Raw genomic sequence first — 22,141 nt, 5'->3', positions numbered from 1 at the left:
TCCGGTTCTTACATTCTTTCTGCCCCTTTTCTGTGATGTTCCATGAGCCTTAGAGGGAGTGATAGAAATGCCCTGATTAGGGCTAGCACTCAATTGCCCCTTATTCTTAACACTTAGCGTTGAGTCTCTGCGTTCACCATTTACTGTCAGTGCTAGGTGTTGGCGGGGTAAGGATTCTTAAGAATAAGAACTATGCCATCCTTAATGTGTGTGTGTGTGTGTGTGTGTGTGTGTGTGTGTGCACATTAGTACACTTAGCTCTCAAAATGCCTGCTTTGTATGTTGACTGGAAAGAATGTTTTACCCAACATATTTTACAGCTCCACTAAGCACCCACATCTCAAAGACCTTCAGATTTTCCAGGGTCTTAAATGCCCAGCTTAACTTTCTTTTTCTATCTCACCTCTTTGTGTGTGTGTGTGTGTGCATGTGGGTTAGTGTGTGTGGGGGGTTGTGTGTGTGTGTATGTGTGTGCATGAACATGCATATTCATGAGTGTTCAGATCAGGGGTTGATGTCAGGTGCGCTCCTCTCTCACCCTTCACCGTGTGTGTATATTGAGACAGAGCCACTCACTTGAACCCAGAGCTCATGATTCACCTAGACTAGACTACCAGCTTGCTGTGGGATCACTTGTCTCTTCCTCCCGAGGCCAAGATTACAGGCAGGCCACTGCGCCTCTTGACACTTCTCTGGGTGCTGAGACTCCCGTTCTTACACTTGCATGGCCTGTGCTTTGCCATCCCAGCAGGCCTAGCTTCTCTTCTTGCTCCTCTCATTCTCCAGCTGTAGCCCGAGGTCCAGGCAGAGCCATCTGTCTGGTCCCTAGACATGTAGGTGGTATTACTTCTTCAGGCCGTTGCACATTCCCGTTTTTGCTTTGTGAAACTCCTTTTCTCTCCAGATTTTATTCAATGCCACTTTCTGTGAGACACTTGGGGAGGTTTCGACCATTGCCAATCCTCCTTGCTTCCACGCCAACCTTTAACATCCTTCCCTCCACAGCCCAGAGGAAGTCCAGCTTTCTCCATAAGTCCGTAACAGGGCCTTAAGCCTGAGCACCTCTCAGCTCCACTCTATCCCGTTCCGTTTCCGGTCTGCCTTCTTCTTTGATGCATCTGCTTCATTAACCAGTCATCTCCTGTCTCCATTGGTTGCTTCCCTAGCAGCAGATCTGCATCTGGTCTCCACAGTCGGCTAAATTCCAAACAGGGACTCTCGTGACCGGCGAGCGCTGTGTGTAAAGCAAGCAATTAAGAAAAGTTGCTTAAATAGTAGATAAAATGTACAGACGTCAGAGGATAAAGTGAGAGCTCACGGTGCTAGAAATGCTGTTTCTTTGAGATTCTAACCCTGCTTTTTTTGTGCCTTAATCTAGGTCTATCTGCCAGCATGGGTATAGCACATAGGAGAAGCCTCTAAGCTGGATGTAGTGGTTCACATCTGTAATTTTAGCACTTGGGAAGGTGAGGCAGGGGGATTGCTGTGAGTTCAAGGCTAACCTGGGCCATGCTGTCAGAATGTTGTCTAAAAGAACACACACACACATACACACACACACATGCACACACGCACATGCACACACACACACACAAAGGGAATGGGGGGACAGTGCTCGAGGGCCTGGTCAGAGTCAGAAAACTATTCATCTGCCTTGTCCTGCCTTCCGGTTCCTGCCCCCTATGTAGGAGTTGGCAGCACCACAGGATGGTGCGACACTCAGGGCTGTAGCTCTGCTCCAATCAGCAGCGAGCACAGTCAGCGGCTATGAATGTTTCCTTGTGTCTCATCTGATGGGTCTATAAATTAGGGGTGTTTCCTACCGTGGGGGATTATTATGAAGAGAAGATGAGGTAATGTATGAAAGAGCCTGCAACGTGGTCTAGAACTCTGTAGGCACTGAGTGGATGGTGCGGTGGGCGGCTGGGCTTACATGGTTGGATGTTTAGTGGAGCTGAGATGCCTTTGTTTTCCTGAGTTTGCTTCTTGAAGAATAGTTGTCTCCGAGGTGTGCTTGTTTGAAAGATGACCATGTGATATTTGATGATATAGCTGGGCTCTAGGAAATGTTTCCTGAATCAATTTGGTCACTCTACAAACTTCATAAAGTATACTTACATAACTCATGGCAACTACTAAACTGGGCATGGTGACATAACCTGTAATTGCAGGAGACTGAGGCAGTAGAATTGCCTTCCTGGGCAAGAGTGAGTTCAAAACCTGCCTGGACATCTTAGTTGACTCCCTTGCTCAAAAATAAAATAAAAACCAAAGAGGGCTAAGTCTCAGTGGTAGAATTCTTACCTACAGTGTTCAGATCTCTAGATCCCATCTCCAGTATTGGGGTGGAATGGGGTTGAGGTGGGGGACAGCTATGGCATCACAGGTGGGGGAGGACACAGCAATGACATCACAGACGCTATAATATTGTGGAACCATCATTGGATATGCAACCCATTATGGACAGACATGTAGGGCACGGCTATATTTCTAGGAGTTGGAATAAGGAACACACGTATCTCCAAAATGCTCCGTGCCTGTAGACCTGGGATGAAACCCTCTTGTTCCCTGTGATGATAAAATTAAGTCCAGTGGTGGTAACTTTCTTCCAGTGGACCAAACAAAATTTAATCCATTTGTTCTCTGTATGCAGGCACACTTTGAAGCTGCACCAGCAACCGAGCTTAATGCAATTATCTTGACTTTTGACTGGGTTCCCCCCAATCCAACTTAACCAAGTAAAAATACAAAATATCAGCTAAAAATCTGAATTTCAGATAAAGCACTAATAATGGTTTTAGTATATGCATATTCCATGTCCATTGATCAGAGAAAAAATAAGTTATTTGAAGGAAAAAGTGAGTATGTTGGGAGTGTCCGAGGCTAGTCACACTGTCAGCAAGCTGTTCAGTTGGCCCTGAGAACTTGCCTTTAAAAAAGGGAAAATAACTCTGGAAAAGTGAGGTGTTGACTCTTCCCAAAACTTTAATACAGTCAAAGAAAAGCATTTCGTAAAAATAGTCCTGAATGGATGAGAATGAAGGATAACGGCACATGTGTAATAAGATGCAACGATGAACCCCTTACTCGTGTGTGCTAACCTGAAAAATCAAGAAGAAATGTGTGGTTGACCAGATGGCTCAGTGGGTAAAGGCACCCGCCACCAAACTTGATGAGCTGAGTTCAATTCCCAGGACTCACATGGTGGGAGGAGGGAATTGACCACAAGATAATCAAATAAATGTAATTAAAAATTCATTACTATATTACAGTGCAAACGGGCCTTATTTGCTTAACTTATTACATTTTATTCTTCATTGTTAAAACTTCTAGGCTAGGCTAATAAAGTTTCAGTAAGTCCTTTAAACATTTAGAATATAAAAATGTATCTGGATTTTAAAGTTATACTGGCAAATAGAACAAAATATCATTAGGATGCTGGGAAAAATAAGAAATTGAGTCATATATATCCACCTAATTCTACCAATTGCTAAGATATTGCCCTTATGTTTGGTCAACTCTTCCCAGCCCCCGACTATGTGGGAGTATTTAAAGGTCTGCTGTGACTGGTTCTTTACAGGGGGACTCCAGATTCAAATGGTGTACAGTGGCGGGGGTGGGGGGGGATTTGTTTGCTTGATTCTCTTGGGTATTTTCTCTTCCAATGAAACTGGCTTTGAGGAGAGCCGGGGAACAGAATACAGAGGACTGTGAGGAAGGCTTGGCCTTCTGAGTGATTCACATCTCAACACATGCAAACTGATTGCTAGTCTGTTAGGAGGGCACATCTGTTGTGGGGGGCCTTGTTATGGTCCTGTACGTCACCCTAGGCAGGCAGGTACCTTCTGGTAATGTGGTCCCCTGTTGGATGCTTGGAGGTACCCCTTGTTCGCCTTCTCTTTGGATCTAGGAACTGCTTCCTTCACCATCTTCTTGTGGGGAAGATTCCCCAAGAATTAACTACTTGATAGTCCCAGACCAAGAAGTGTGCTGCTGGAATCTTTTAAACAAATGTATCCTTATTAATTATTTGAGAATTTTATATGTGCACATAACATGTTTTGATTATATCCACTTCCAACTCTTTCTGATAACACCTTCCAGATCAACTCCCACACTCCAACCTCCTCCCAGCTTCCTGTCCTTTTCTTTTTAAACAACCTCCTGAGTCCTGTTAGCTCTGCCCACATACATATGGGGTGGGTCATCCACTGAAGCGTAGTCAGTCTGCCGGGGCCACACCCCTGAAGCAAACAGTCTTCCTCTGCCAGCAACCATCAACTGTCAGTAGTTCCTCAGCTAGGAGTGGGGCTTATGACCCCTCCTGTCTCCATGACGGCATGTTGACAGATGGCTTTGTCTTCTGTGGGTCTTGTGTAGGCAACCACAGCTGCCGTGGGCTCAGGGGTGCAGCAGTTATGCCGAGTGCAGAAGACGTTGGTTTATCCTTGTCTCCTCTGACCTCTGGCTCTTATAGTCTTTCCACCCACTCTTCTGTAATGGTCTCTTGAAGTGTGATCTCGATGCCCCATCTGTGGCTGAGCATACCATGGACACTTATTTTCTGCAGTTTGACCAGTCGTGAGTTTACAAGGTCCTCTTGCTGTGGGGAGCGGATTAGATTCTGGTCTGTAATCCTTAAAAACGAATATTCTGCTCTGTGCACAAATGGCAGTGATAAGTCTGCCAAGAAGACCCTGGCATCCAGCCAGAAGATAAGTAAAGGGAAGAGAAAGATAACAGGCTTTCATGTGACGGAGAAAGGAAGCCTCTAAATCATGGGTCCAGCGGGGTACGCAGCAGGGAACAGACTCTTTCAACTCAAACCAAACTTTAGACAGCAAAGTTTCTTTGGACCTTGTTTCTGAAAAAAATATCATGTGTGGATCTCACTCTTCTAGTACCTGAACACACTATCTCTCTTCTCTCTCTCTCTCTCTCTCTCTCTCTCTCTCTCTCTCTCTCTCTCTCACACACACACACACACACACACACACACACTCACCTATCTTGGACCAGGTTAGAAATAAAACAAGATCCCATTGTGAGGTTTTCAGAATTACTCTTATGGGTAAGATTCATTCATACAAAATATAACAACAACAACAACAACAACAAAATCTCAGAAGTAAACAAGTCCATAGAGGATCTGATTGGGGGAACCTGTAGCAACATGTTCTAGGACATAGCTTACTGTGCCACCCTCCCTGATCAGGTGACAGAGATAAGAATTCCATGTGTTCTCTAGGAAGAGTCATTTTTCTTAGTGGGACAATGCTGGGACAGCTGCCCAACAGGGCAGCCCCGTGTTTCTCTGTGGCAATATTCTTTCCCCTAGCCCATTTGTTTTAAAAGTCCAAAGAAGAAAGCACAGAATATTGAGGAACTTTTCTGGGTATAATGCAAGTTCTTTAATCTTCTCATTGGTCATTTGGTCACTGGACTATGATCGGCATGGCATTTTTGGTGTAGTCTATTAGTTTTCTGGAACTATAATACAACGCCTCAGGTTGGGTAAGTCTGCCCATATGGCAGGAGTGTGAGAAATGGGGGTCCAGTGGAGTCCTGCATTGGGAGAACAGGACATCAAAACATCTGAACATGAAAACAACCTTCTTTCAACTTTTGTCAGTTTTGCTTTAGGTGGTAATAATACATACATTAGTATGATTTTCAAATGACTGTGTGTGCTCTAAACTGACTTTGAAAGGTTATTTGCTTGGCTTTTCCAAGTAAAAAATATATGCTTCTTTAGAAAGGATTTGAAAATGTCTACCAGGTACCCAGTTGGGCGCCATCTTCCTCACTCACCTTCCCTTTCTTCCTGCTCTGGAGTCTAAACTTGGTCTCCACTCTGGTTCCTTGTGGGTAGAGGGTGAGGCACCTGTGACCGATGTGCCCTTTGGAGCCCCATCCGTGTCTCTGGGTGGGCACTGCAGGTTAATGCCCACCATTCTTGCCTAGAGAGCACATTGGGCCTGCAGTTAGTGCTTATCCTGTCATTTCTGTTTCTTCTGATTTACAAATGTCACCCGCTTCACTAAGTTCTTTTCTCATGGTCTGACAGTCTCTTGTGATGGTCTCAGCTTTTTCATAATTATAAGGAGATACTTTATTTTTGTAAAAAAATTTTAAACAGCATTTTTAATATCTCCCTCTCCTTGGGAGGAATATTGAGGCAAAATCTCCAGCTTTAGGTTACTGGACACCATGCTTTCTCTCCTTCATTTTAAATTGGGGTAGGTTCTGCAACAGTTGCTCATGACCCATGAGGCAGTGGTGAAGAAGATGGGATGGTGGTGTCTCTGGGCTTGTCCAAGGGCATTCTACTAGCCCAGCCCATCCTGGGCCAAGCCTCCGGTGTCATACTTTCTTGAACGTGACTGTACAGCTGGGCCTGGTGGTGAATGTCTTTAATCTCAACAGGCAGATCTCTGTAAATCTGAGGCCAGCCTGGTTTACAGAGTGAGCACTAGACCAGTCAAGGCTACCTGGTGAGACCCTGCCACAAAAAACAAAAGAAGAAGTAGAAAGGGGAGGTGACTCTTCATCAGTATTAGTAAATGAACTGGAGGGTATGTTTAGATAGTCTTTTGTTGCAAAGCATCATAAGATTTTATGTGTATAATTTTTGTTATATAGCAGTTATATACATAGAAAGAAAATCTGGAAAATTTAAATAAACATTAAAAAGATAAAAAAAAATAAGCCAAGTATGGTGGCACACTCCTTTAATTCCAACACTCCAGTACTGTAAGTACTAGGCCAGCCTGATCTACATAGTGAGTTCAAGAGCAGACAGGGCTACCTAAGAGGGCCTGTCCCAGAAAAACCAAACCAAACCAAAATCCAAACCAAAAACAAAAAACCTGTAGCCACACTAAGACAGTATTAGTATTTTGGTATTGTTTCTGATTTCTATCCCTCCCTCTCATTTTATTAAAAAGTTAGGGTTATATTGTATTTACTGTTTAGCATTTCTTTTTTTCACGTAACATTTGCTATCATATATATTTCCCCCACAGTATTAAAATTTCTCCAGTAGTGGGAAAGGCTGTTTTCTGGGATTTCCTGGAAGACTTCATGGAAGAGGTGGCATCTGAGTTTGGCTCTGGGGAAGGGTACGGAGAGCAAGTAAGGACATGTATTGGAAGAGAAGGGCAGCACCGTTGAGGGTACTGAGGTTGGGAAGAGTAAGAGGGTTTGGGGAGATCCTGTTAATGTTGTAGGGACAGACCAGGAGAGACTGGAATCCAGAGAGAAGGCTCCTGCAGTAAAGAGAATGGATCACAAATCTGCTCCAATGTCACCCATGCTTCAGACACTAGAGTCTGTGATCCCCACCTGTGTGCAGGCTTAGGGCCGGGTCCTTGTGGTCTATCCTCCTCTCTTCCTTTCTCCTCCAGCAGAGATCTAGTTCAAACGACACCCCCTGGATCTCACTGCCTTGGTGATTTTAACACCGACCTTAGAAACTAGCATGTTTTCTTCACCTCTGGTAGAGTCTTCATTTGCTCCTGTTCTGATTTTCCTGGGGGAGGAAGCCGAGAACAAGGCCATTCTCTGGGCAGAATCCTGCTTTTCCTCTTTCTGGCTTATTAGCCAAGGTTGGAGCTTCTGAGGGCCTGAATTTGATGTGGTCATTAAATCACGGTGCCTCCCTGTGCATTGCACATTACTCCCTCCCCCCAAGAAATCACCTCCATAAAGAAAAAAAAAGGTCAGAGACATTATTACCCAAGTTAAAAAATAATAAAATTTTAAACCTCTAGGCTTAATCTAAAAGTATACTAACATTTTCTTTGTCACCTTCTGTCCCCGTTAGGCCAAGTTTAAGTGGAAGTCAGTTAAAGGCAGATTGTCATATTTTTTCAGACTTCTGGAATTTCTAAGTTGATATTAATAGAACATTATGCATATAAGTAATAAATTAAGCCATTAAAAGAAGAACCCTACTGTGAGGGGCCCTGGTGGTTTTCACAGGTGCTACACAGTCCTGTCTCAATTTCCTGGTCTTTGAGATGAGCATCTAGGGAGACATTCAATCGCATCACTGTGGACTGTATTTGTGATAAAGTGATGAGCGTCTAGGGAGACATTCAATCGCATCACTGTGGACTGTATTTGTGATAAAGTCTCCCTAAAAAGTACTCATGTCTGTATGCCAAAGAATTTAAAGAGTGGGCAATTTAAGGTACAGCGGCCACGCTCCTAGGGGAGTTTGCTCTCTTGAGGAGCAAGTGTAAGGTGAGGTGAGCATCTCCAGCAAGCTGGAGCGGCCGCCCATTGCTGAGAGCAAGGCCTTCTTTTGCCCTGCCTGCACTGGTGTTCTTTCGGACACGGAGACTGGGTCTTGCCAGGGCCACTGTATTAAGTTCTGTGTGAATGGGAGGGAGGGGTCCTTTGCCATGCCAAGAGCTTGCCTCTCAGCTGGTGTAGTGTACACTGCCCGGTGATGCCCAGAGGCTGACTGGATTCTTTTTAGAGCCTGGTGACAGACAGTCCATTGTGTGGATGTGGCATCACTTGCTCAATCACTGCCTCTTCCTGGACCATTCAGTTAGATTATTTACTTTGTTGCTGTCGCAAGGGCTACAGAGGTGGAAATTCTCACAAGTGTAAGGATCCCAGCACAATGTGCTCAAAGAGTAGAGTTGCTGGTTTGAAGGCATATGCATTCAAACGTTTGGTAGATCCTGGCAGGAATATGAAGAGTTGGTGGCACAAGGACATAAGTGGTGTATGGTTTGTGAAGAGTTTGAAAACAACAGTGAGACCAATGTGGGTCCCCTTGGCTGATCACTGTACGCTGTCAGTGATGATGCCAGACTGTTCTTTTCTTGCTCGCTTTTCCCTCTTCTCTTTCATCTCTTTACTTCTCTCTCCAGCTTCCTCCCTCCCTCCCTCCCTCCCTCCCTTCCTCCCTCCCTCCCTCCCTCTCTCCTTCCCTCCCTCCTTCCCTCCCTCCTTCCCTCTCTTCCTCCTTCTCTCTATCCCTCCTTCCCTCTATCCCTCCTTCCCTCTATCCCTCCTTCCCTCTATCCCTCCTTTATTCCATTTTTTTCCTTTTTTCTTTCATTAGATAAGGTCTTGCTACAGAACCCTGCCCAAGCACTAGACCAGATAGGTCCCAAACTCCTGTCAATCCTCCTGCCTCAGACTCTCAAGTGTTGGCATTACAGATGGGTGCCACCATGACTGTCTCAGAGTAAGTTCTTTATAGCATGGGCAGATTCTACCAGCATTTCAGAGGCAAATTATACCACCCCAGACGTTTCTATTCCTACCCTTGAACAGTAGATCAGGATTCAATGGTAATGGCAGGGTGGCTGTAGAGAACGGGAATCACATCTAGAGTTCTAGGAGTTGAATTGTATTTTATAACTTATTCTAAATCTAAAGACTGGCTCAAGAACATGGTTTTTTTCCTAGAAATAGTTTTGTCCTGTGGAGGAGGGAGGTTTAAAAGTGTCCAACCCTGTCAACTGCATGCTACCAAATTTTGTCCAACAACATTCTGTGAAGACACCTGGTCTTTCGCTTGTTTTTGCTCTTTTCTCTACTGGGGGTTGGCCCTAGGGATTACGCTTGCTAGTTAGATATTATATTACTAGCCACATCTTCTTCTTTTGTTTTTATTTTCTTTATTTTCGAGACAGTGTTTGTTATCTGCAGTTGGTCTAGAACTTGAAAAGTAGTCCAAGCTAGTCTTGAACTTGCTGTGTAGCCCAGGCTGACCTTGAACTTACCATCTACCTGCTTCAGCCGCTCCACTACTGGGGTTGTAGCTGTGCACCAACACACTTGCCTGTCTTCCGTCTGGACAACTAACCAGCAGTGTGTGAGGGTGGCTGAAGAAATCTGCTTGCTGTCTGAGATCAGGCCTGGAGAGAGGAGGAAGTCACGCACACACTGGAGAGCGTCACTCAGTGTTCCCACTTCCCTTGGACTTTGTTTAGGATCGAGTTGTGTTAAGATTACAGGCAGGCCTGATCCACGGGGGCACGGGAGCCAGAGGGGTGAAGAGACACGTGACAGACTCCTTGGCTAACTGCTGGCGTACAGACCCTAGTAGTCCACCTCCATAGCTTGGGCAAGGCCCATTCCTACTCGGTGCTTTATTTCTTGTTCCTTTCTGTAAACTGGGGAGACAGTGGTGTTGACTACAGAGTGTTGTGGCTATTAAATGAGGCAGTTTTCATAAAGCATCTCAAGCAATGTCTGATAGATATCAGTGTTCATTACTCCTTGCCAAAGGTTGGCTATTCAGCAGGGTGTGGGAGCCAGCATCCCCTCGTCTGACTTAGAGGTTGTATACGTTATCACTCACACCTTGTAGCTCCGGGTCTGTGACTCACCTGAGGTTTTGGTTTTGATCAGCAAGGGGGGTGGTGGTGAGAATCTAACCAGGCCCTTGGACTCCACACCTGGGCCCTTCACAGATGTTCACACGAAAAAAATTCACCGCTCTCTGCTGGGTCTCTGGGCTAAATGTCCAGAGCCAAATGGCTTGCCCTCTTAATCACTTAAATAAGTCACAACTTGAGGCTTTACCCTAAAGGACTTAGTGTAATGATTACCCAAAAGACAGATGATCTGTCTGAAAAGGAAGTCAACAAACAAGGGAATAGCTGTCTGAAGAATAATTTCATTTTAGAATCAGGTGCTACTTTTTGAGTAAAAAGGTCACCTTTATTTATGGAGTGGAAACTTTCCCCTGGAGGGATGGGGGGGATAGATTAATGTGAATAATTTGGAAGAGCTAGCTAGCTACATGAGCTTTGAGCCCAAATGTTAAAGAAAGGACACGATGCATTTGAAACATCCAGTGTAGATGGAAAATGTGCTGACTCAGCAGGTTCCATCTGGGCGTGGAGTCATTCCCCCTGCAGCTGAGCTGCTTTCTGAAGCTCTCTGCTTCCTCATTTCCTTCGTGGGAGAAATGAGTGGGTTGACTTTGATGACCTTTGGGTCCTTTCATCTCACTGAGTTTCTTTCCACAGTGGGGGACTTGTTACCCTCCAGCCTGGGGATTGCTCGGTATGAGGGGGTACCAGAAATCAGGGGAATTTCCAAAACACAGGGCACATCATACATATTAAACACACATTGATGCTACTGTGATGAGATGGTGTTCCTACAGCTGGAAAACACCAGTGCAATTGCTTTCATCCTTTTTGTCCCAGCAACTGCTGTTGTTGTTTATCTTAGAGAAATAATCATATATTGATACAAAATTATATATAAATCTTCATGTTATTGTAAAACTAGGAAGAATGAAAGTATCTAACAATAGGCAAATGGTTAAATAAAAGATGGTGTGTTGGTTTAGTTTTTTTGTTTTGTTTTGTTATGTTTTTCTTTTTCTTTCTTTCTTTCTTTTTTTTTTTTGAGACAGGATTTCTCTGGAATCCACTCTGTTCTGGAACCCACTCTGTAGACCAGGCTGGTCTCGAATTCACAGAGATCCGCCTATCTCTGCCTCCTGAGTGCTGGGATTAAATGTGTGCGCCACCAACACCCAGCAAAAAATGATGTTTTCACGTCTGCATATATTGCAATTTTATCTAGTCGTAAAAATTATGGTGGGCAAATCCTGGTATAGGAAATGTTAACAGCGTAAATGTTCAGCTGAGGAGATTGGGGTTGCAGCCCAGTTGAGAGCATGCTTACCCAGCATGCATGAAACCTTGGGTTTGATCCCAGCACTACATGCACCCAGGAGTGGGCATGCTTGACCATAATCCCAGGACTGGGATGGTGGAGGCAGGGCATCAGAAGTTCAAAGTCATCCCTAGCTACAAAGTGAGTTGGAAGCTAACTTGGATTCTATAAGATCAGGTCTTCAAGAAGAATTACAAAAACAAAAAATATGTTTATGTTAAATATGATATTAATTTTGAAAAAAAAGTGAAGTGCGGGAGAAAAATAGTAGGGATATGTATACGAATATCACACAGCTCTTGGCTGTGGGAGGCAGTTGTTTTTCGCCTTATAATTTAGATCGTTCATGGTTTTGAAATATCCCATAATATATGTGTCCTAATTTTACAAACAGAAAAAAAGGGGGGGCTCACGGGGAGCCCTTGGCACATGGTGGCTCCCTTAGTCATAGATGGTGTGGTGGAGCTGGGAGGGGTCACAGACCTAGGGGAGACTGATTTGGACAAATCAGAGATGATCCAGAGAAAATAGGAAGTGGCCAGAAATGAGGTCATCTGAAGGGACCAGCAAATCAAATGCAGGACTGCTGCCCATCATCATGGTCTGAACATGTGGTGGACAGTGTGGGTAGCTCACAGGGAGCCCGTGGCACGTGGTGGCTCCCTTGGTCATAGGTGGTGTGGTGGAGGTGGGAGGGGTCATGGACCTAGTGGAGACTAATTTGGACAAATCAGAGAAGGAGCTAGGCACTTAGGGACTAGGGGGAGAAACCACCTCCTGCTAATACAGGAATGGCCCTCTGCAGCTGCACCTTTGCAGTCAGAAAAGCGCCCCCAGGGCGGGAGCTCCCTAACTCTCAGACCGCCTTTGATTCCTGACCTGGTTTCTAGTGGTTTACGCATGTTTCACTCCTGAATTTCTTTCTTTTCCTTTTTAACGTTTTTGCCCTTTGCAAACAGTCGATTCTGCAGAATTCGGGAGGAGGGGTTCAAGGGAAGGTACTGAATGTGATGTAGCAGCTAGCCGGTTAAAGTTTGGTAATCCTATCTTTCAGCCGGAATGTGTTCCCGGCCTGGGCCAGCCTGGAGAGAGTGATCGGCCGGCAGCAGGCAGCGGTGGTGTTTCAGTAAGGCACTAACACAGGTTGAACCTGAATCACCACTTTTGTGGCTTCCACCTGGAGGCATGGGCCGTGCCGGTGCCCGTCTGTGTCTGCCTCAGTCACTGGTCACTCGATGCCCCAACAACATCACTCCAAATGCCTTTAAAAAGTCATTATAGTAGGCAGACATGTTACACAGGCCTGTAATCATAGTACGTGGGAGGTTGAGACAGGAGGGTGGCCGATCTAAGGCAAGCATACTTTTAGCACTAGTGATACCCATCAAAGACCCCTCTGTTTAAAACTTTACAAATTATTATTTTTTGTTTGTTGGGGACAGGGGTGGGGGTCAGTGTGCATGCTGTGTGTGCGTATAGAGGTCAGAGAACATCTGATGGGAGTCAGTTCTCTCCTCTCAGGGAGTGTATCCCAGGAGTCACACTAGGGTCCTCAGACTTGGTGACAGGTGTCTTTACCCACTGACATGCCTTAGCTACTAAACCTGCCTGGTTAAAAAAAAATCCTTCAACTTGAAAAATTTGGAACACAAAAGGAAAAAGTAAACTTGTATTCTCCCACACACCCGCCACGCGGCTTTATCAGCAGCTTCCCGATCTTTCGCACATTACCCTCTCCTCACTTATCGTCACTGGTTCCTGGAGAGAGATAAATATTTGTATCTATTTTACTTATAAAAGGGTCGCACTTTCTATCAGATGAGAACATAGACCTGTACAAGCGAAGTATGTGTTCACGTGTGCACGAAGGATCCCCTGCCTAAATTGCTTGAGACAGAAATATTTTTAAATTTCATATATTTTAGACTGGCATATTTGTATCTACATAATGATATATGTCCGTAATGGAACTCATAAGTCTAAATCATGAATATTTTATATACAATTCATACACATCGCAGAAGGTACTAATACATGGTATTTTAAGTAATTTTGTGCACGAAGCAAATTTCCTTGGAGTGTAATCTTAAGTTTAAGATTATGTTAGTACTCAAAAGTTTCAAATTCAGGGCTGTTGAGATGGCTCAGTTGGGGTAAGGCGCTTGCAGCCAAGCCTGATGAGTTCATTCTCTGTGACCTGCAAGGTGGAAGCAGAGATTCAGCTTGGATGCGTTTTCCTCTGACCTCCATAAACATGAGATGACATGCATCCTGCCTCCCTCAAGTAAATAAATGTAAACAAACAAACAAACAAACATGCTTCAGGATTTGCAATATTTCAGAGTTTTTATTTTCATCTCAGTCAACTTGTGTAATGAAACAAAAAACCAATTGTCACTGTACAAAATCAGAGATAGTTTCTTAATGGCATTTAATAAGCAGGTGGTATTCCAGTGTCTTTGAATATCTAAAACATACACACACAAAACAAAACACCCCCCCCGAAAGAAAAAAAAATCCAAACCCCTAACTCTTGTGTAAGCTAGAAGGAGGAAGGGCTCAGTGGAAGATGACCGATTAACCATGGTGTCTGTAACTGGAGGCGGCTGCCCGGCTTCCTAAGCCTTCTTCCAAAAGCAGAGAATAAAACTGACATAGGAAGGAACCAGAAATCAGAGTGAGCGCTTCCAGAACACGTAAGCGAGTCTAGCTGCCCAGAGCTAGATTGGTTTTTAAATCAAAGACACTAATGCACCTCTTATAAACTCATTTTTGGGGGTGGTGGGAATTAAATGCAGAGACTCACACATGCTAGGGGAGCCACCTGCCAGCACCCTACACCCTCAGCCCAGAAAGTTTGCTTGTTTCGAGGGTCCAGCTCAGTCTTGATCTTCCTTTCAGAGCCCAAACTGAAGAAACAAAACACACAAACAAAATAACTTCTTCAGAGTTGCAGAGACTGCAGGTAGGGGGAGGTGGGGCGGGGGCATAGCTCTGTGGGTGTTTACCTCATAAGTGCAAGGCCCTAGGGTTTAATGCCAGCACCACACACACACACACACACACAGAGAGGGAGTAAATAAATTGCACAAGTAAAGCATGCCTTTTTAGTGAACGTATTGCTAAATTCACATAAGCAAAATGAAGGAAACAGATCCACCTGCAATCACAGGCCCCAAGAACAGCCAGCACCTTGACACGTTCAAACAACACATTGAAAGGTCCATACTTCAGCGTAGGTAACGGAGCCTGCCTTCGGCTGTAGAACTGCACAGGGGGTTCCCCCATTAGTGACCAACCTTAAAAAAGAATTTCAAGAGAGAAGCCAGAGCAAATGGGACCAGCGTTCCAGTGCTTTCTGCTTTCACGCAAATTCCCACAGAAGCCAAGCACTGGTGATCACCCAGCAAGCGAAGGGAACTGCTTATGGTGATTCTCACTGAATTTCTGAACTGTTGAACTGCTGCGGGTGTTTCTTTTGGGGGGCTGGGGGGGAAGCACAAGGTTTTACTCTGTAGCCCATGCTAGCCTGGAACTCATAGCAGTCCTCCTGCCTCAGTCTCACAGTGCTAGGACTGTGCCTAGAAGGGCAACGTTTTTGACAAACCACCAAAGCCATCTCTACTTAAAAGCCATCCACATAGTTATAATTTGATGTTTGTTCTCTCCTATGACGTGTTCTGGAGGGACTCTCCTTTCCAGGGCACACATGAGAGCGGTTCTCTACGAGAAAGCATTTCTCAGTGCAGCAAGGAATCAGCTGCCACAATTTCATCCAAATCCGGTTCTCACAAACACCCTGTGAAGATGCGATCTGGTTCTGGTTTGACGAATGGGTCTAGCTGTTTCGGCTGTGTGCTGCTTTTGGCATCGAGTAAATACAGGGGGAATTACGGAGACAGAGAAGGGCATCTGAGGTAGTCCATAGGCATGGCGACGGGAGATAGGGCACGGGAGTCAAGGAACGCTTTTGAGAACGGGCGGCGCTTTGGCGTGAATGAGGGGCAGGATTTTAGCTGCTAGAGAATCGCTGAATTTGTCTATAAAAGGGGACCTAGCGAGAAAGAAAGTCTGTCTGCTCAAGGTGAGAGTTGAGGCCCTACGTGTCTGACCTCAGAGGAAGAGGATTAGGATAGCTCAGGTCCCAAGTCCTCTCCCTGCCTCCCTTTGTTCCTTTGTCAGAGTAGACCGAAGGACCAGCATCTTTTCTTTTGTGGCATGGTTGCGCTCTTCCATGTGACTCTGTGTCTGAACTGTGGAGTCCTGCAGAAGGTGCCCTCCCCCTCTTTTTTTAGAAACAGTTGGAAGAGAACAAAGGAAAACCAGGCCACGGAGATGAGACTCTGACATACCGGGACCGGAGGCTCATTCATTCTAATCTGAAGCCACAGAGAAGCAGCGTCAAGGTCCCTCACCGGTATTCCTTAGAGCATCTCAGAGGACGCCTGGCCAGCTAGCCACTCGTGACATGCTGCTGAAAACTCGCTTTTGTTTTCCACCCACAAGCAGTATAAGGGAGAATGTCCTTTAGGAGAAACCACTGAAAGCCCACCAGACTCCGTGCTGCCCATGTGGGCCATAGTGGCTGTCCTGAGGGTGGATGAGACACGCCTCAGAGACTGAAGATCATGTCTATATAGGGAGTTGCTGCATCTTCTGCCTCTCCACCAGCTCCATATATGGCCATCTACTAAAGGCCTGGCCTGTCACTCCACCTTACAGAATCGTGCGGGGCTTTAGTTCTTGTCTACCGGATCAGCAATAAAGGTTTTCCTTTGGCTGCATTCTAGTGGGGCCACTAGGCAAGCTCAACATGCCTAACTGCTTACAGCGTGGGGAACCACGGCTCTGAGAGCTGAACCCATGTGTCGCTCAGTCATGATGGGCTGTGTGGGAAAGTCACTTCACTCCGCACAGAGCCCTTTTCTACTGTCTGGCATTTTCTGAGCCCTACAGGGCCACATCTCAGCATTTCTTCCTTTATGTACTATTTTAACTTTGTGCTATAAGAAGAAACTTCTGTCTTGTTTTTTGGTTTTATTTCTGGGAATAAGATACACAGTCCACTCTTCGCCAGAGAGATCTCTTAGGTGATGCTTCAAATTCCTCATGTGAAGGAGTAATTGCTTGCAATTATATTTAGTGGTATTTCCCAACAATGTTACTGATAATGAGTGCATAGTTCAGTGCTTACATATGGTGTGTTCATGTGATGTATCAGGCGAAGGATTTAAACCCACAGGGTACTCTCAGCAACTATGGGAGGCAGATATTATTACATCAGTTTTTACCAGGAGGAAACCGAGGCATTGTGGAGTTAAGAAACTCTTTAAATGTGATTGTACATGTAGCTAATGAGGTACTCCAGGGGCCATTCTAAGTCTGCCCGCCCTTTTATCCCCTCTTATCGTGACACGGCAGGGATGTCTTTTCATAGCTATGCGCTCAGGAACTCTGACAATAAAGCTGTTAGAAATATGTCACTGCAATAACTCACAAATCTGACACACATGCCATTTTGCTAATTCTGTCCTGCTACACTGGCATAAACAAATAAGGAGGTGTTGGCTGTAAGCAAAGTCACAAATTCATGTTTAGGTCGTCTATGAATCTAAGGGGATAAAGTCCACCTGGGGCATTGTGGAGCCCTTTTGTGAAAGAACTGGTGGCAAATGGGTGTCCAGGCCATCTTGAGAGAGTCTGGTGGACACATGGCATTGCAGCCACTATGCCAGGGACAGTCAAGGTTGAGCATTTTCAGTGTGAAGACAGAGACCCTGATGGCCCCCAGACCGTTCAAGATCCGGATGGGTTGAGTAACTTGGCCAAGGTCACTTAGCTTACGTGTTCAGAGAAAAGGAATTCCTAAAACTCGTGTGTTGTTTATCTAACTCATTCGCAGAGGCTGTCGCATCTAAACAGACACCGCGAGCTGACATGGATGTTAAAAAAGTCTTTGGAGGATTCCTTAGGATTTAGAAGGGCAATTTCCTCTTACAGAGGCCTGCCTTGGGTGTGCTTTAAGTGTGGTATGTCAGGATGATTGCTAGCAGGGATGTTAATAAGGCCAATTGCGTTGACAATCTTTACTCTGGATTCTGAAGACTGGAAGGACCTTTGGCTCGCCTGAAGTGGGCTGGCCTTGAGAGAATTATAGCTGCACGCAAGACAGCTCTCTTTGCTTGGAGCTCTCTGACCCACAGACAAGTGAGAATCCATCTAACCCTGTAAAAAATTCAGGTCCTGCCGTATTTGTGCAGTCCCGTTTAAAAGTTGGTGGGGAGCGTACTTGTTTTTGAGCAAGTTGTTTTGTTTAATTAGGGCTGATGGTTCCAAATGGTTGACAAGCTTAATCTCCACGTCTCTAAACTCATCACAGCTCTATAGGTGTGTAAACCAAGACTTAGAGTTTAAACAACACGTCAAGAGACACCCCCTGCCCTGTAGGGGTGTGCTTGCAGCTGCAGAGAACTCCACGGAGGGTCTTCCCCATCTAACCAACCTTACCAAAGCATCGCAAGGAAGAAACCACAGCCAACTGTCAGTCTTCCAGTGATTTTTCCTGCTTCAACTCAAATTCCTGCATAAACCAAAGACTGGACGATTGCCAACAAGGGAAGGAAATTATATACGGTATCCATCCCTCATTAATTTCTCTTCCTTGCAGTTCTCCAAAGTGGCTGGGACCTACTAGAGCCTGAGGCCACACACGCCCAGCTGCCTTTCCTGCCTTCCTGATTCTTGGCCAAGTCAAGAGCCGGTTCACAAGTGTCATTTACACACCAGGTGAGCAACTGAATCCTTTTTCTTTTTCTTTTTTTTTTAAATATTTATTTATTTATTATGTATACAATATTCTGTCTATATGCCTGAAGGCCAGAAGAGGGTGCCAGACCTCTTTACAGATGGTTGTGAGCCACCATGTGGTTGCTGGGAATTGAACTCAGGACCTTTGGAAGAGCAGGCAATGCTCTTAACCACTGAGCCATCTCTCCAGCCCCAACTGAATCCTTTTTCATGTGGTGACCAGAGCTGTGTTATCATCACAACTGATTCTCTTCTCCTCTCTTCTCCTTGCCTCTCCTCCCCTCCCTCCCTCCCTCCCTCCCCTCCACTCCCTTCTCCCCCCTTCTCCCAGCTTCTCTCTCAATAGAATCTCTTGCTATATAGCTTGAGCTGGCCTTTAACTTAGGATCTTCCTGCCTCAGCCTCTTGGTTCCTGGGATTAGAGATGGGCACCACTATACCCATCATTCAAGGGCTGATATTTAAGGACAAGCTACTCCTGTCTCTTGGCCAGGAGATGTTATAGGTGCTAAATGTTGGATAATAATAAGCTTTATCTTATTTTGTCAAAGGTGGGAATGGGACTGGATGAGTAGGGTTGAATGGCTACTCTGGGGTGGGATCCTCACTTTTAATTACTTTGGCAATGAAGAGGCTCCTTGTCATCAGAAAGAAAAACTTCAGTTTCCCCATTCTCTTTCTGTTCCAGTTAACAACCAAGCTTCAGAGGTTTTCTCAAGGAGTTGCTGCCTTTCCCCGGGGCCGGCAGAAGTAACATCTATAATTGATGTCCAAGATTCTGAGAACATAAACCCTGGTTGCTGTCTTCCCATGAGATGGAGTCTGCTGCCACAGCTCATTGAGGGTTCTTTCCCTTAGCATCCTGGGCTGGGAAGTAGGACTTCAGACAGAGAAGATGCTGAGCTCTATCAAATGCGTGTTGGTAGGGGACAGTGCCGTGGGGAAGACCTCGCTACTGGTACGCTTCACCTCCGAGACCTTCCCGGAGGCTTACAAGCCCACGGTGTATGAGAATACTGGCGTGGATGTCTTCATGGACGGCATCCAGATCAGCCTGGGCCTCTGGGACACTGCGGGCAACGACGCCTTCAGAAGCATCCGCCCCCTGTCCTACCAGCAGGCAGATGTGGTACTCATGTGTTACTCTGTGGCCAATCACAGCTCATTCCTGAATCTGAAGAACAAATGGATTAGTGAGATCAGGAGCAATCTACCCTGCACCCCAGTGTTGGTTGTGGCCACACAGACTGACCAGAGAGAGTCAGGACCCCACAGGGCCTCCTGCATCAATGCCATAGAAGGGAAGAGACTTGCCCAGGATGTGCGAGCCAAGGGCTACCTGGAGTGCTCAGCCCTTAGCAACCGGGGAGTACAGCAGGTATTTGAATGTGCAGTCCGGACGGCTGTCAACCAGGCCAGGAGACGAAACAGAAGGAAGTTCTTCTCCATCAATGAGTGCAAGATCTTCTAAACCCCAAGGTCCTGCGCCCAATATTCACGAACATACCTCAGAGACTAATGGGAGAGTGGAAGGCGGCAAGCAAGGGGCTGATGCTCTTTCTCGGCACATTTGAACAGCCTTTCTTTCTGGATAGAGTTACCGGGGAGGTCGGGCCCTGCTGCCTCCACTAACTGTGCTCTACAGATACATTCTTTGCCCAGCACAGCCCAAGAGATTCCTTGGGAAGCTTTATGAATAGTCCATCTTCAATAAAAAACTAAAACAAGCATCCTAACTTAGACAATGGAGTGAATTTCCCAAGTATGCCATATTTAAACTCACATTTTTATTTAAATAATAATCAACTCTACAGCTTTTGTTTTCATGCTTGGGAAGTCTTTGAAAAGGCAAGCTGCTGAATGAGGGGAATAACTTTGTGGGGCTCAACCATATGTCTGTAGTGCTACTATTTTCTCCTGAATCTAATTTGGTTGAAACGCCTTGCGTGCTGTGTTTCTCTGGATAACCACACTTTCAAATGACCATAAATCTGTCCCTGCAACTCGTTTTTCATTTCCCTATTACTCAGAGTTGTGTATAAAATACAGCTTCAGGCTGTAAGGTATTTTAACACCACCAAATGAAATTGAACAGTTATTAGGTTTTCTATGTAAATACAAAAAAAAATTCTTATTTACGATATTACCTGTCACTCAGAGAGCTCCAATAACACACCAAGTATTCCTTTCTCACTCAGTAAGACAGAGAAGAAAAACAAAAATCTTTCTGCCAGAGAGTCACACTGTGCAAAGAAACATCAGCGGAGCTTGGGGACCCTTCTCCTTGCCTGCATCTCTTGATGGGGGCTTTGTGATTGGTTACAGGTCTTGGAAGAAGAGGACAGGCAAATGTTCTGAACGATAATTAATCTGACAATGTTGTTCTCATTTGAATTCTAAACTAGGCATGACCCCATCATTTATTAATTCTAGGACTGAATTAAGATAATTAAAAAGCCAACTATGTATGCATGTATGTGTACATAGGGACAAGGGGAAAGGCAGGATTTATAGCTTTTACTGTTTCATGAATAGATAATCACTTTGAAAAACATCACAAGTCCCAAGTTTTGATAATGAAAAAGCCTGTAGTAATTACTCAAATAGCAAAGAGTTACCAGTGAAATACTAAATGAATAGGGCCATGTGCAGCCACACAACCCTCCTTTCTAATTGTCTGAAAGCTTGTATCTCCCGCCTCTTCTACTCCCAGATTGTCACTTACCATCCCAGGCTAATAGCTAGGACCCACTTGAGCCATCTTTCTTGGAGCCCAGAACTGTTAAGGGGTTGTGTGGTTGTCACCACGAAGGGCGAGGAGCCCAAAGGAGCATCCCTACTGAGGATTATGCTGGTATAAGCAGATCAGTTTATTACATTGGTTCTCTTCCTGGTTCTTTGTGGTTACAATCTGGTAAACATATCATCTAACGATCCCCACGCTGCCTTCTCTGCCTCTCTCTTCCACACCCAGTCAGAAGCCTGGGACCTGGGTCTTGGGTAGAGGAGTTACCCCCATAGCATAGGACTGGTAGGTTTGCTTTCAGCTACTCTCTCAGCCCTCTGGTTCTGAGGCTGGTCCTTGCCTCTGGGCCACCTGCCTCTCTTGACTTGAGAGCGCTTGTCTTTAGTTCATGGTCCCATCGGCATGAAGGTTGGAATGCTGAAGAACTGTCCAGGCAGGGGAGGAGACAGAGGCTATATCCTCCATGTCCCTTATGCCCTCTGATTTTCTTCTTCAACACACAGAGGTTTTTGTATTGATTTTTCTTTTGGCGTGTGTGTTTGGGGAATTGAAACTTTTTGTTTTGTTCTCACACTGTAGCCCAGGATGGCTTCAAGCTTGCAGCGATCCTCCTGTCCCAGCCTCTCCAATGCTGTGATGATAGGTGTGAGCTACCATGCCTGGCTTACCAAAGGTCTTTAACAACAAGCACAGTTTCGAGATTAATCTTTGCAATCTTTTAAAACACACTGAAGAAACGAATTGCCACACACTAAATTAGTTGTTCCCTAATAGTTTTCTTTCTTTCTATCGAAAAATGGTGGGGCTTGGGGAGCATCTAAAAGTGGGAAAGATGGAGGGAGGAAGAGAAAGGGTGGCCAGAGAGGATGCTAATGACGTTGCCTTTACTGGAGTAAGGACTCAGGGGGGTCTGCTCTCACACTG

The 22,141-nt window shown here is 45.3% G+C and overlaps 1 protein-coding gene across 1 annotated transcript in view; it reads left to right on the top strand.

Annotated features, from left to right (window-relative positions):
* The window catches only part of Rhoh (ras homolog family member H), a 33,774-nt gene extending 13,082 nt beyond the window's left edge, over nt 1-20,692 (top strand). The window contains exons 2-3 of the mRNA XM_041671493.1: nt 18,332-18,450; nt 19,160-20,692. Coding sequence (XP_041527427.1) covers nt 19,367-19,942 — 576 coding nt within the window. The 5' untranslated portion in view covers nt 18,332-18,450; nt 19,160-19,366 and the 3' untranslated portion in view covers nt 19,943-20,692. The remainder of the gene's footprint in view (nt 1-18,331; nt 18,451-19,159) is intronic.
* Nucleotides 20,693-22,141: the final 1,449 nt, after the last annotated feature.

The sequence above is a fragment of the Microtus oregoni genome, unplaced genomic scaffold, assembly GCF_018167655.1.
Source record: "Microtus oregoni isolate MIOR12 unplaced genomic scaffold, Mior012 000021F_ref0000039, whole genome shotgun sequence".
Lineage (NCBI taxonomy): Eukaryota > Metazoa > Chordata > Mammalia > Rodentia > Cricetidae > Microtus > Microtus oregoni.
Note: the sequence above shows the minus strand (reverse complement) of the source record. Positions and strands in the feature narration are given on the sequence as shown.